Below are 12,126 nucleotides of genomic sequence, written 5' to 3'. Positions count from 1 at the left end.
CTAACCCCTTAAAAAAAAAAAAGCAACTCTTATCCAGGATTAATTTAATTTTAAAAACAAATACAAGCTATTGGTTCACTCTTCTCAACTTAACTGGACAGTCTACCTGTGGTATAACTGTCAGGTAAAAACATACATCTTTACAACTTGGTGGTCCCAAGTTTTTTTAAAAAACCATTTCACAGAAAGGAAAGAAATAATATGAAAACAGCTCAAGAAATACACTAACAAGCAAAAATATATGGGGAAGGAGGAACACATTGTTTTGACTTAACTGAAGAAACTGAGAGGAGACTGGGTTCAGGACGTTTGAATTTCTCAGCAACCACATGCGGGACACCCAGGGACGGCTGGACAGCACACGCGGGCTGCTGTGCGGCCTGGGCGCTGGAGTGGCCGAGGCCATGGTGGTCGTGTGCCCCATGGAGACCATCAAGGTGAAATTTATCCATGACCAGACCTCTGCCAGCCCCAAATACCGAGGATTCTTCCACGGGGTCAGGGAGATTGTGCGGGAACAAGGGCTGAAGGGGACGTACCAAGGCCTCACGGCCACCGTGCTGAAGCAGGGATCCAATCAGTCTCTTTTTAAATCAACCAACATGAATTAAATTCCTCTCTGTCCCTACTGCACTCCCAACTCTAGGCCAGAAACAAAAAAATGCAGAGACTGAAGGCTGATTCCAGCACATCACTGTGGAGATTTCGTTCCCACTTTTTTTTTTTTTTCGGGAAAAAAAAAAGTTGCTAACATTCAAATCATTAGATTGTACTTAAAATCCAAACTTTGATTCTCTTGAAAACATGGCCAACTTGCCTGCTTTCCAGCATGGGTGAAGTGGAGAAAAGGCTGCTCCCACTGGTAAAGTCTGTGTTGCCCAGATTCCAACATGGCCACTAGTCCTAGTATCATATCTCCTGCCTCCTAGGGCCATGAGCTTGTGAGAACTAGACTTATAGATATCTTAAGATAAAGACTACCTTTGTCTTGATCAACTTTGACTTTGAAGCCTTTAACCCAGAACCTAGCACACAGTTTTTCCTTGTACAGTTGTTGGATGATATAAAATATCTTGTGGATGCATATGACATTTCTTCCAGTACTGAAACCATGCAGTTGAAGTATTGCTCTGCCCTAAATCTTTGATGCAGACTGGCATCAGAGGTGAACCTGATGTCTGTCAATAGACCCACTACCTAAAGCCAGTTGTATGTCCCTGGGATGTCCCTGAAGACTTCACTTTGCCATTTGACAACTTATCCTCCTAGTAATCTCCTCTCCAATGAAGACAGTATTGCACATCTCATGAAGTGGCTAGGAAGATGACATGAAACCACGAATGTCGAGCATGGCTCTTAGTATCCATTTTCATGGTGTTCTTAGCAGTTTTTTCTCCATGTAGGCAAGGTTCTCTGTCTTCTTAGATGTCCATGCAGATCAGTTTGATTTTCCAACCAAGCTTCAAGGAAGAGATTACAGTTCAATTCTCTGTATTCTGAGAAGCTTCAAAGGCCACTGACCAAGGACAGTGATGAAGGTAAAGATTTAATCAAGAGCTTTTTGTTTTTTTCAGATCTTTTAGTGGCCTAAAGGGGAAAACTCGGGTAGGTCAGAGCATATATAACTAGGGGTTCCTGGTCACCACTATATGCTAAGAACCCAACCTTCCCTGAGTACCTGGAGCCAGGAAAGAAGCATGAAGTGGCTTGTGGTCCTTGGGCTGGTGGCCTTCTCAGAGTGCATAGTCAAGTAAGTATGGGACTGTAATTTGCATCATATTCCTTTCTCGGATTTTCCTTTTCATCTGATTATTCTTCCACCCATCAGGTTTAGAAGGGAATGGAATATTTCCCTAAGAGTCTTATAGCTCAAATCTTACTTATTGATAAGCAACTTGCTATAGGAACTGTGGATCCTAAGGTCTTGGTTGGGTTGCACAAATCTTGGGGTCCAGTCATGTCATGACCTATTGAAAATGCAACTCCTTGTAACTGTTCAGTGTACAGTCTATGCAGATGTCCATGTGGTCCTGTGGAATAGCACTTTCTACATTTTATTCAACATGTCCTCTATTGTCCCTATCTACTTCAGTGTGTATATGCCTATGTCTGCATCTCTGTGTCACTGTCACTTATCTCTCCATCTCTTTGGAAGTCACTTGGAGTGTATTTCTCTTTGTGTTGTTTGCTTTTAATTTTTCATTTGACTTGTCCTTCCTTCTCAAGCCTCTGAATTCCCTTACTTGTTTGCTATATCTTGGACTCTTCTTTCAATTCTCTCTTCTCTGTCAACTTGGAGAAAGATACACTGTTTTATATCTGACAAGCAGTGTGACCACAGCCAACTCAGAAACCTCTTGCATTTCAAATTGCTCCCTTGTAAAAGAGGATGAGCCCCCCTTCTACCTCCTTCCTTGAGATTCTTTGAGAAGGAATGAGTGGGATGGCAACAGCAATACTAATGGCTGTCACTGTTGAGACTGGAAGATCCCCTGGAGAGGGAAATGGCAATCCTCTCCAGTATTCTCCCCAGGAAAATCCCATGGATGGAGGAGCCTAGTAGGCTACAGTCCATGTGGTCACAAAGAGTCAGACACCACTAAGTGACTTCACTTTCACTTTCTATCCATCACTTCACTTATCCCCAAGATATCCTATTTGGAGGGTTTGTATTGTTATATTCTACCATTTTACCGAAGGGGATACTGAGACACCACATGGTCATATGGCTCACCCAAGATTGCAGAACAGAACCTGTATTCAATCTATATCTTTGCCATGATAAATGCATAAAGTTCTGATAATAATGTGTCTCATAAAAATGATTAAAAAATACAGAGGGCCATTACAATGACAGTTATATCTTAACACAGACAGCTAATTGTGACTTCTTCTTTGTTTTCTTTGTCAAATGCTCGGTGAAAGAATACCTCTAAGGAGAGTGAAGACCATGAGAAAAATCCTTAGTGAAAAAAATATGCTGAACAATTTCCTGAAGGAACGTGCTTACAGACTGTCCCAGATTTCTTTTCGTGGCTCAAATCTAACTCACCCACTGAGAAACATCAGGGATGTGAGTATTTTGGGAGGATGGTGCTCCACAGCGCCCCCTGTTGCTCTAGCCTAGCACTGGGGCTCATCTGGAGGTACCTGGTGGGATGATGGGGATGGGGTTCCTGCAGGAGGCAGAGACACTGGAAAACAGGGACCCCCAATCAGAGGAGAAGGCACTCTCATACTCAACTGTTGGTCTTGGTGACTGGGTCTGGCAATTACCAGGTGGCAGGTAAATATCCATTTCTGTGTCAAAGATGTGTCATTTGTTTGAGGGTGATTGTTCCTTCTGAACTAAGTGAGCCACTCAGTTACAGATGAAGAGTGAGCCATCAGTGATCAAAAGGTAGTACCAACTGCAGAGCAATTGTGAATCCCCAGGCAGAGGAATTCAGTTTCCATAGATGCAAGAACGACAGCACTAAAAAGTTACTGAACCTGTATTCCATGTATGGCCATAAGAATCAGTGTGGTTACTGTTTTTAGATTAGACAAAGGGCTTATTTTGTCTTCAAGAATGCCCATGCCAGCCTGAGAGATAGGCAAAGGGTAAATACATGTCAAATGAAAGGATCACCTGTGTGGTGTTGATTGATTGCGGTCTGAGTTTGGAGGGAGTGGCTGGGGTTGATCAAGAAGGACCTCCTGGAGACGTGAGTGCTAAGGCTGGGTTTGAAGAGACTACAGAGCTTCTCAAACGAAGGCACCAGGACTTCCCTGGGTGTCCAGCGGTCCTGGAGGCCCAGTGGTTATGCCTCTGGGCTTTCCATGCAGGAGGAACCACTTCAACGCCTGGTCATAGAGTCAATATCCTGCATACAATGTAGCACAGGAAAAATATATCAAGTGCAGATACCTCTGTGACCAAAGTCTGTGAGGTGCACAGTGGTTAGAAAGTGATCTCAAGAGATATGTGACACCCAGAGGGAGTCAGCAGCTTGGGAATAGAAGGTAGCCAGTTCTGTACTAACCCACTCCCTCCTTCTCTCTGTAGTTGGTCTATGTGGGTAGAATCACCATTGGAACACCCCCTCAGGAATTCCAGGTTGTCTTTGACACAGGCTCATCTGACTTGTGGGTGCCATCCGACTTTTGCACCAGTCCAGCCTGTTGTGAGTACAGATACCTCATACCCGGACCATCCTTCACTTGCCCTGCCACCCTGTTTCCATCCTTGGCACCTGATGACACTCATCTCTTGTGTCTGCAGCTACACACGTTAGGTTCAGACATCTTCAGTCTTCCACCTTCCGGCCTACCAATAAGACCTTCAGGATCACCTATGGATCTGGGAGAATGAAAGGAGTTGTTGCTCATGACACAGTTCGGGTAACAGTATAACATATGCTGAGTCAGGACTGGCTAGGGAGTGACCAGATTCAGGACCATCTGGCAGGACCCTTCCTAGCCTAACTCCCATAGATATTGGCCATCTTATCCACAGGATCATGTCTCTGGGGAGGCAGTATCCGTGGTGACACACGAGTAAACAGATTAGCTAACCCAGAGAGTGGTTTGAGGTGTGGACTTGCAGCTCCTCTGCCCATGAGCAGTTTAAGGTTCATTTTGCTGGGAGCGAGAAGAAAGGATAAAAGCACCCACTTTTATATTCACACACTGTTCCAGGCACTTTCAGGTGATAACTGGTTTAATCCTGCAACAACCACACACAGCAGTTACTCTGATTAGCTCATGAGACATATGAGGGAACTGAGGTACAGACAGCAAGGTCCTTGCGGAGGGTACACATGTGGTTAAAGGTGGAGCTAGGCTGGCTTTTCAGGACTGAAGTTACCGTGGGTTTCTGTGGACAGGATAAAACTGATCTGAGGACCCTGGGAGCAGTCAAGGGCTTCAGGTATCCAGAGTCGGAAACTGGGGGTCTGAGAAGTCAAGGTGCCTGATAAATGAATTCTCACTCTAGAGGACCCTTGAGAGTCTAATAAACCTATGGCCTGCCTCCCCCCAAATACTTGAGTAGTTATGTTCCCTCTTTTCTCTCTCATACACCTCACAGGAATATACACAATTCCCCAAAAGTGATTTCTGCGGGCAGTAATTTCATAGAACCCTGCAAGCAAGATTGTGTTTTCGGCTTCTGTCTTCCTGGACAGATGCAGAATCCACAGTACATTACAGAGAATGCAGTCCATTCCTGTCATTAGGTCACAGTGATGCCAGAGAAGGCCATCTTGCTCTCGATTGTTTTGTCCATAAGGTGGCATGAATGGGACCTGGCCTGACTCTTGGTTGTCCCACCTCTACAGAAGCCACGAGGCCAAAATGACTCACTCAGGTGGTATTTTTCAGAGTGGCAGATGTTATAAAATTCATAGCCTCTCTCAAATGGAACCCAAATTCCCCTTCCAGCTTGATCTCACTGTCTGTCAGCCACCAAAGACAGAGCCCAACCTCAATTCTTCTCTGAGGACCTAATGGCAATGCATCCCAGCCCAGTCCTAGCCCCACTTCAGGTATCTGTAAGTGGGAACACTCTTCTTTCCCACAGATTGGGGACCTTGTAAGCACTGACCAGCCGTTTGGTCTAAGCACGGCAGAATACGGGTTTAAGGATATGCCTTTTGATGGCGTCTTGGGCTTGAACTACCCCAACATATCCTCTTCTGGAGCAATCCCCATCTTTGACAAGCTGAAGAATCAAGGTGCCATTTCTGAGCCTGTTTTTGCCTTCTACTTCAGCAAGTAAGTTTGAAATGGACAATCCATTTCACCAAATTAGCTGTAAGATGCTTTCAGTTACACAAAAATTATAGAACACTTGATAAAGAAGTATCCTGAGAGATAATCTAACCCAGGATAACTATGGACCCAGAACCCTGCCTGGATTTACCCCTGGCTTTTATAAATAAAAGTTTATTGGAACACAAGCCTACTCCTGGGCTCAAGACCAGCGACTTGGTCTAGGGGGATGAGTGATGAGGAAGGCTAATGGAAGGCGACAGGAAACAAGTTGAAGGAAAAGGCATTAGGATTTGCTTATGAATTTGATAAGGAAGGAAGGAGAAGGATGGTGGATATCTTTCCTTCCTCATTAGCATTTCACTGGGAGCCCAGGACCAGCTACCCAATTTGTAGGAGCCAGTGAGAAATGAAAGTGTGGGACACAAAAGTGTGGGACCCCTTGTTTAAGAAATATGAGACACTTCAAGACAGGGAGAGCAGAAGTGGAGTCCCTTCTGAGTTTGGGGTCCTTTTGACAGTAGAGATCACAGGCCATTGGAGCCAATTCTGGGTGACCTGAACCCACACCCTTAGAACTCCCAGGCCTTGATTTTCCTGAAAAATAACAAGGTGGACAAGGGGAAAGCCAAAACACTTCAGCACCCTGTCCTCTGAGGGTGTCTAAGCACTCAGGTCGCTGGAGGTCCAGGGCATCTTCAGAAGACATAGTAGGCAGAGCCCAGCCAAGTGATTCAGCTTTTAACCTCCTCTGTGCCACTCATTAGCCTGTAACAGACCTTAGTCTGGATCTCAATCTCTCCTAGACTCGATTTTTGCATCTGTACCTGGGGACCTTATTAGGGCCTTGATGGGTAGACAAGCACAGCTCTCAGACAGTTCTGTTATTACTGTCCTCCAAGGATCCCCCCCTCTCTTCTCTCTACAGAGACAAGCGGGAGGGCAGTGTGGTGATGTTTGGTGGGGTGGACCACCGCTACTACAAGGGAGAGCTCAAGTGGGTACCATTGATCCAAGCGGGTGGCTGGATTGTACACATGGACCGGTAAGCCTCTCCCTCTGAGGGTCAGCCCAAGTGATGCTCCCGCTACTGTACATGGACACAGGCAGAAACACACAAATGCATTCTCAGACACACAGTCACACAGACATATACACCACCCACAATGACACAGACAGACACACAGAAACATGGAAACACACAAGCAGACACATAAAAACATACACAGCAACACATAAAAACATGCATAACTAGTCAGAGACACACAAGCACACACAAAAAAACATGCAAACACACATACAAACAAATAGACAAGCACATAAATACACAAACAACTCATGGGTTCATAATCTGAGCATGGCTCTAATCAGGGTCCTAAAAGGCACCAGAGAGGTCTGTGTAGCTGGGAGAAGGCTGCACCCACTTCCTTTTGAGGTGGGGGAGTATGGTTAGAGAACTCTACAGTGTGGTGAACAGAGGATCAGGGAGAATATCTCCAGCCTGAACAGAGTTACGATAAGACGACCGACTGTCCAGGGCTACTTAGGACATAGGAAATTCTCAGTACAGATAAATGTCAGTTAAAAAACAGGGACAGTCCTGAGAAAATGGGGAAAACTGGTCTTCTTAGGGAGCAGCTATCCAGCAGTGGAGAGTGGTTGCCTGCAGTGTTAAGACATGAAAGCAACTAATAGAAAAGACACACCAAATTCTTGGGCACACAGTGGGACAGGGGCTATTACAGAGGATCAGGAAGGTGGGATCCAGGAGTGACCTGAGGACAAGAGGCATAATTGATAGGATTCTGTGCAAGACTGTCAGACAAAAGCTGACCTGTCATTTGAAGTTTCTATGGGCTAGTCATGTATTTCCTGGCCAGGGTCTCAGGGTTTGAGCTGGTTGTAGAAGCAGTGCTGGGAGACACCCTCTCCCAGAGAAGGCCCTCTCTCCCCCTACTGTGAGAATATGCTGCCCCTGCGAATCTCCATCTTCACTCTGTGTGTGACCCGTTATTTGTTCCCCAAAAGATACAGCTCTCTGGAGGTTACTTATTGTTTTCTAAGTTTTCATTCACTCATTGAACAGACAAGCTTTGGGCATCCACTGTGTGACAGGCACTTTAGGGAGGCAAGGAGAATAAAACTCGCCCTCACATCTAAGAAGGCAGATGTACATGAAGTGACTCGCCTACATAGTGAATTATGACTTTGGTACATGCTAGACATGAGGAGGAGAAGGCAATGGCAACTCACTCCAGTACTCTTGCCTGGACAATCCCAGGGATGGCAGAGCCTGGTGGGCTGCCCTCTATGAGGTCGCACAGAGTCGGATATGACTGAAGTGAGTTAGCAGCAGTAGCAGCGACAGACATGAGGAAGGGTGTACAGAGAATGACTAAGACAGGAGACTCATAAACACTTGGGGAAAGACTTCCCAAAAACAATAAAATTAAGCTGGAATCTGGAAGATGAGGAGAAATTTCCTAGTCAAAGTGCAGTGGAGTCTTCTAGGAAGGAAGACCAGATTGTGTCAAGGTACAAAAATCCTGGTGTATTCAAGTACTACATTCAAGGGTGTCAAGAAAAGTACTGTGTCGATAGCAAAGGAAAAGAGGGCAAGAGACAAAGGGCTGTTTAGGAGACAGTCAGGAAGGGGGCAACTCTGGGGAGGCTCAGAGTTACCCTGATGCCCACTTTCTTCCATTGTTTCTCAGCATCTCCTTTGAAAGAAAGGTTATTGCTTGTTCTGGAGGCTGCGAGGCCCTTGTGGACACCGGGGCACCATTGATTGATGGCCCAAAACCACTGGTCGATAACATACAGAAGCTCATCGGCGCCACGCCACGGGGTTCCAAGGTGAAGGGTCATGCCCCAGGGTCACTCCCAGTCTTCACACACAACAAGTATCACCAGGGCCAACCTCTCACCCTCTCTCTTTAATAGTATTATGTTTCATGTTCTGCGGTCAGTACCCTGCCGTCTATTATCTTCACCATCAACAGCATCAACTACCGACTGCCAGCTCGAGCCTACATCCTCAAGGTGAGAGGACAATACTGAGGGTTAGTTCTCAAACTGGAGCTTGCAGGAACCCTTGGGGTGCTGCTTGGAGGAGGGCGCCCTCTGGAGGCCATGTCAAACCATTGCAGATGCTGCTGAACCCGGTGGCTGGGCCAGTGACTCCCACAAAACCAATCACTTCAGAGTAAATGGCCGTGTGGGACACTGATCTTCCTGAAATAAATGTGGAGAGGCCACACCATATGGCATGGTGGGAGTCAGGGAGAGGGGAACACTAAGATTCTCAGTCCTCAAAGAGCTTCAATTCAATCTGAACCCTTAGGTGCATGAACATGAAATTCAGCACTAGCAGTCCCTGAAATGGGCCATGTTACAAGGAGAATATCTGGGGATAGTCCCAGTGTGATGTCCCAGCATAAGTTAACAGGCTCCCTTCCCTTCTCAAAGTTTTCCTGGTTTGGATGATAAATTACATGGTCAGCCTAGTTCTCGGCTGTATTTTCCCTTGCTCCGGCCAGGTGCCTCCTTTGTGAGTTGGGATACCCCTCTGTGGGGAGGTTGGATACTAAGGTGAATACTGGGTGCAGAGTGACTCCTCTGCCCCGGCACAGGGTGGAGGCTTCATGTCAGCTCCCTGCGGGAGTTCAGAGCAGGCTGATGGGCTCAAAGAAGGCTTTGAGGAAGAGAGGGAATTTCAGGAATTCTAAAACCACAAACTCATTGAGCCATATGGAGAGTTGCTTGATTCTAGGCAAAACTGCACTGGATTCCATGCAAATGGCATCTCAAGATGATCTGCACTGGGACACTGGGGACTTACTAGGGGTGATGAGGGCTACAGACTGACCAGTGCAAATGGGAAACAAGAGTAGTTAACCCAACCAAGCCTGGAGTGGCCAGAGAGGGTGAGTGTGGGCTGAAGGAAGCTTCGCAGATTTCCTGAGTTAAAGCTTCAAGAACATGTTGTGGGCACTGCTCTATTTAAGATGGATAACCAACAATGAGTTGCTGTGTAGCACAGGGAACTCCACTCAGTTATATGACAGCCTGGATGGGAGGGGTGTCTTTGGGACCAGGATACCTGGATACATATGGTTGAGTCCCTTTACTGTCCACCTGAAACTCAGAATATTGTTAATCAGCTATACTCCAATACAAAATAAAGTTTTTTTAAATAAAGTACAGATTGTGGGGACGCAGAAGGAGAACCAGCATTCTCTGCAGAGAAAACAAGGAGCAAGAGTCAGAAGGAAAGAAACAGGGAGTGAGGAGAGCTATGGACACACTTGTTCTTTTCAAAAAAAATTATATTGAAACGTGGCTAATCTTCATTGTGGCATTAAGTTCTGCTGCACAGCAATGTGACTCAGTTATACACATAAAAAATATATTTTCTTATTCTTTTTCATGTGATTTATCACTGAATGTTGAATATAGTTTCTTGTGCTCTACAGTGGGACTTTGTTGTTTTTCATTCCTCTGTTTCTGAACTACCACTCCTCCCCTACCCTACATCCTTCCTCATGGCAACCTCATGTCTTGGACCTCTTTGATTTTGGATGAACTCTCATATCCCCGGCTGCTGAGAAAACCCCTTGATACTTACCAAAAGAGGGAGATAAAACAAAGAATTGTGCTGGGTCTGGATATTGGGGGGAGTCACTGGTAAGGGCTCACGCTGACTGGTGTATGTCTCTGATTCCCCCAGGATTCTAGAGGCCACTGCTATACTGCCTTTAAAGAGCACCGATTGAGTCTACCTAAAGAGTTCTGGATCCTGGGTGACGTCTTCCTGAGGCGGTATTTCTCAGTCTTTGATCGAGGAAATGATAGGATTGGCCTGGCAAGGGCAGTATAAATGCTTGGAGTGGCTCAGGAATCAATGAGGCCGCTCCTAACACACACTCACTCACACTTTGGGCACTGTTGCCCAGGATGCTGGTGAACTGTGTTTGGTGGTCTGCACACCCTATTCTCAGTAAAGAATAAAGGGTATCACTCTTAATGGTGCTGAAACAAATGGTTGCCTCTGTTTGTGTCTGGGATTGAAGTATCTAGAACCAAGTCTGAATCAAAATTGAGAGGAGCCCACCTCCACCTGCCCTCAAGGAAAAGGGAGACTCATTGAAATGATTCTGGGAATCCAGGACACAAGACTCAGAGCAAATACAAAGATCTCTGTGACTGGACCCAATAAATCAGAAGTCATCAGTTCTCTCTTTCTCTCTCTCGGCCTTTCCCTTCCCTCTTCTTTGATGGTCTTAGCATGACAAATTTCTTCCTTAAGGCTTCTACACCTAATGAGGGAGTCCAAGCTACCTGTCCTAGGGTATTATATCCTGAAGGCATTTCCTAGTAAAGAAAGAAGCTTGGAGCCATTAGAGTTCAAGGGTATTCTCTGAATGATGTATCTCAGTGCACATGTACAGCCCTAGATCAGCCATCCTGGCAGGGCCATGGGGTCCTATGATTGGCTTTACATGGTCATTGGCCTGACACAGCAGCACACATGATTGTCAGTTTCCTCCAGAACTACATGACTGAAGATGTGGAGAGGCAGCCCCAAGGATAGTTGTTGGGGGCCAGAGTGAGGTACTCCGCCCATGGCAAAGGTCATGAGGAAGGAGGCTCGACATACGCAAAGGCGGGATCGAGCCTCAGGAGTCCCCCTGGAAATCCTCGAGCGTCTACCCCCATAACCAGAGCCTGCCTACTTTACTACTTTGTGCTCTTACCTACACCTCTGACTTTACGGGGGGCTGTCCCCCACCACCTCTTTCGGAGAAGGAGTTAACCTAGAGCTCCAGTCAATAAAAACTCTTGGGTGTGACAAGAGTGTTTTAACCTACAAACTCCTCTGAAGGTTCTCTAGCCTGCCTGACAGGCTCATCGGGCTCACAGCCTCCCAACCGTGAGAGGCACGAGATGCTTTAAACCCTCTAAAAACAGGTTCTTTAGAGAAGTTAGAAAACTATAAGTATAGTGGGCTAATTAGAAATTGTGTTGGTGAAGTGTTTTTCATTTGTTGAGCCAACGTTTGTTGCTAAGTCTCCACATCCCCTGCCCTTACACACATTAATGAATATATAGAAGAAATAAGTATTAACCTTTGATATTAATCACGTTAGACCTTAGGCTAAGTAAATTCTTTCCTTAACTAAAACCCACTACACCGTCACCCTGTAGGAATGTAACTTTATTTGGGTGGCGTCTGTTTTGAGAATAATCAGCCCTGGAGAAATAAGTGTCCTGATTGACTGACCCCTGTCACAAGGAGAGGGTCGTAAATTGTCAGCAGGTCCCCCTGGCCAGAAGATGATGTAACACCCCTAAGACCTCTGTATACATTCG

General features: G+C 45.9%; 1 protein-coding gene across 1 annotated transcript; it reads left to right on the top strand.

Moving 5' to 3' along the window:
• The first annotated feature begins 1,653 nt into the window (after positions 1-1,653).
• LOC104988784 (pregnancy-associated glycoprotein 1-like) lies at positions 1,654-10,791 on the top strand. The gene is made up of 9 exons (XM_010840235.1): positions 1,654-1,750; positions 2,926-3,073; positions 4,049-4,166; positions 4,265-4,383; positions 5,564-5,757; positions 6,683-6,799; positions 8,469-8,610; positions 8,698-8,796; positions 10,484-10,791. The coding sequence occupies exons 1-9, from the start codon at positions 1,698-1,700 to the stop codon at positions 10,631-10,633; spliced, it is 1,140 nt and encodes a 379-aa protein (XP_010838537.1). The 5' UTR covers positions 1,654-1,697; the 3' UTR covers positions 10,634-10,791.
• Positions 10,792-12,126: the final 1,335 nt, after the last annotated feature.

This window comes from Bison bison, unplaced genomic scaffold (assembly GCF_000754665.1).
Source record: "Bison bison bison isolate TAMUID 2011002044 unplaced genomic scaffold, Bison_UMD1.0 scf7180017864142, whole genome shotgun sequence".
Taxonomy (NCBI): domain Eukaryota; kingdom Metazoa; phylum Chordata; class Mammalia; order Artiodactyla; family Bovidae; genus Bison; species Bison bison.
The sequence above is the reverse complement of the archived record's forward strand: the minus strand, read 5'-3'. Positions and strand labels throughout refer to the sequence as shown.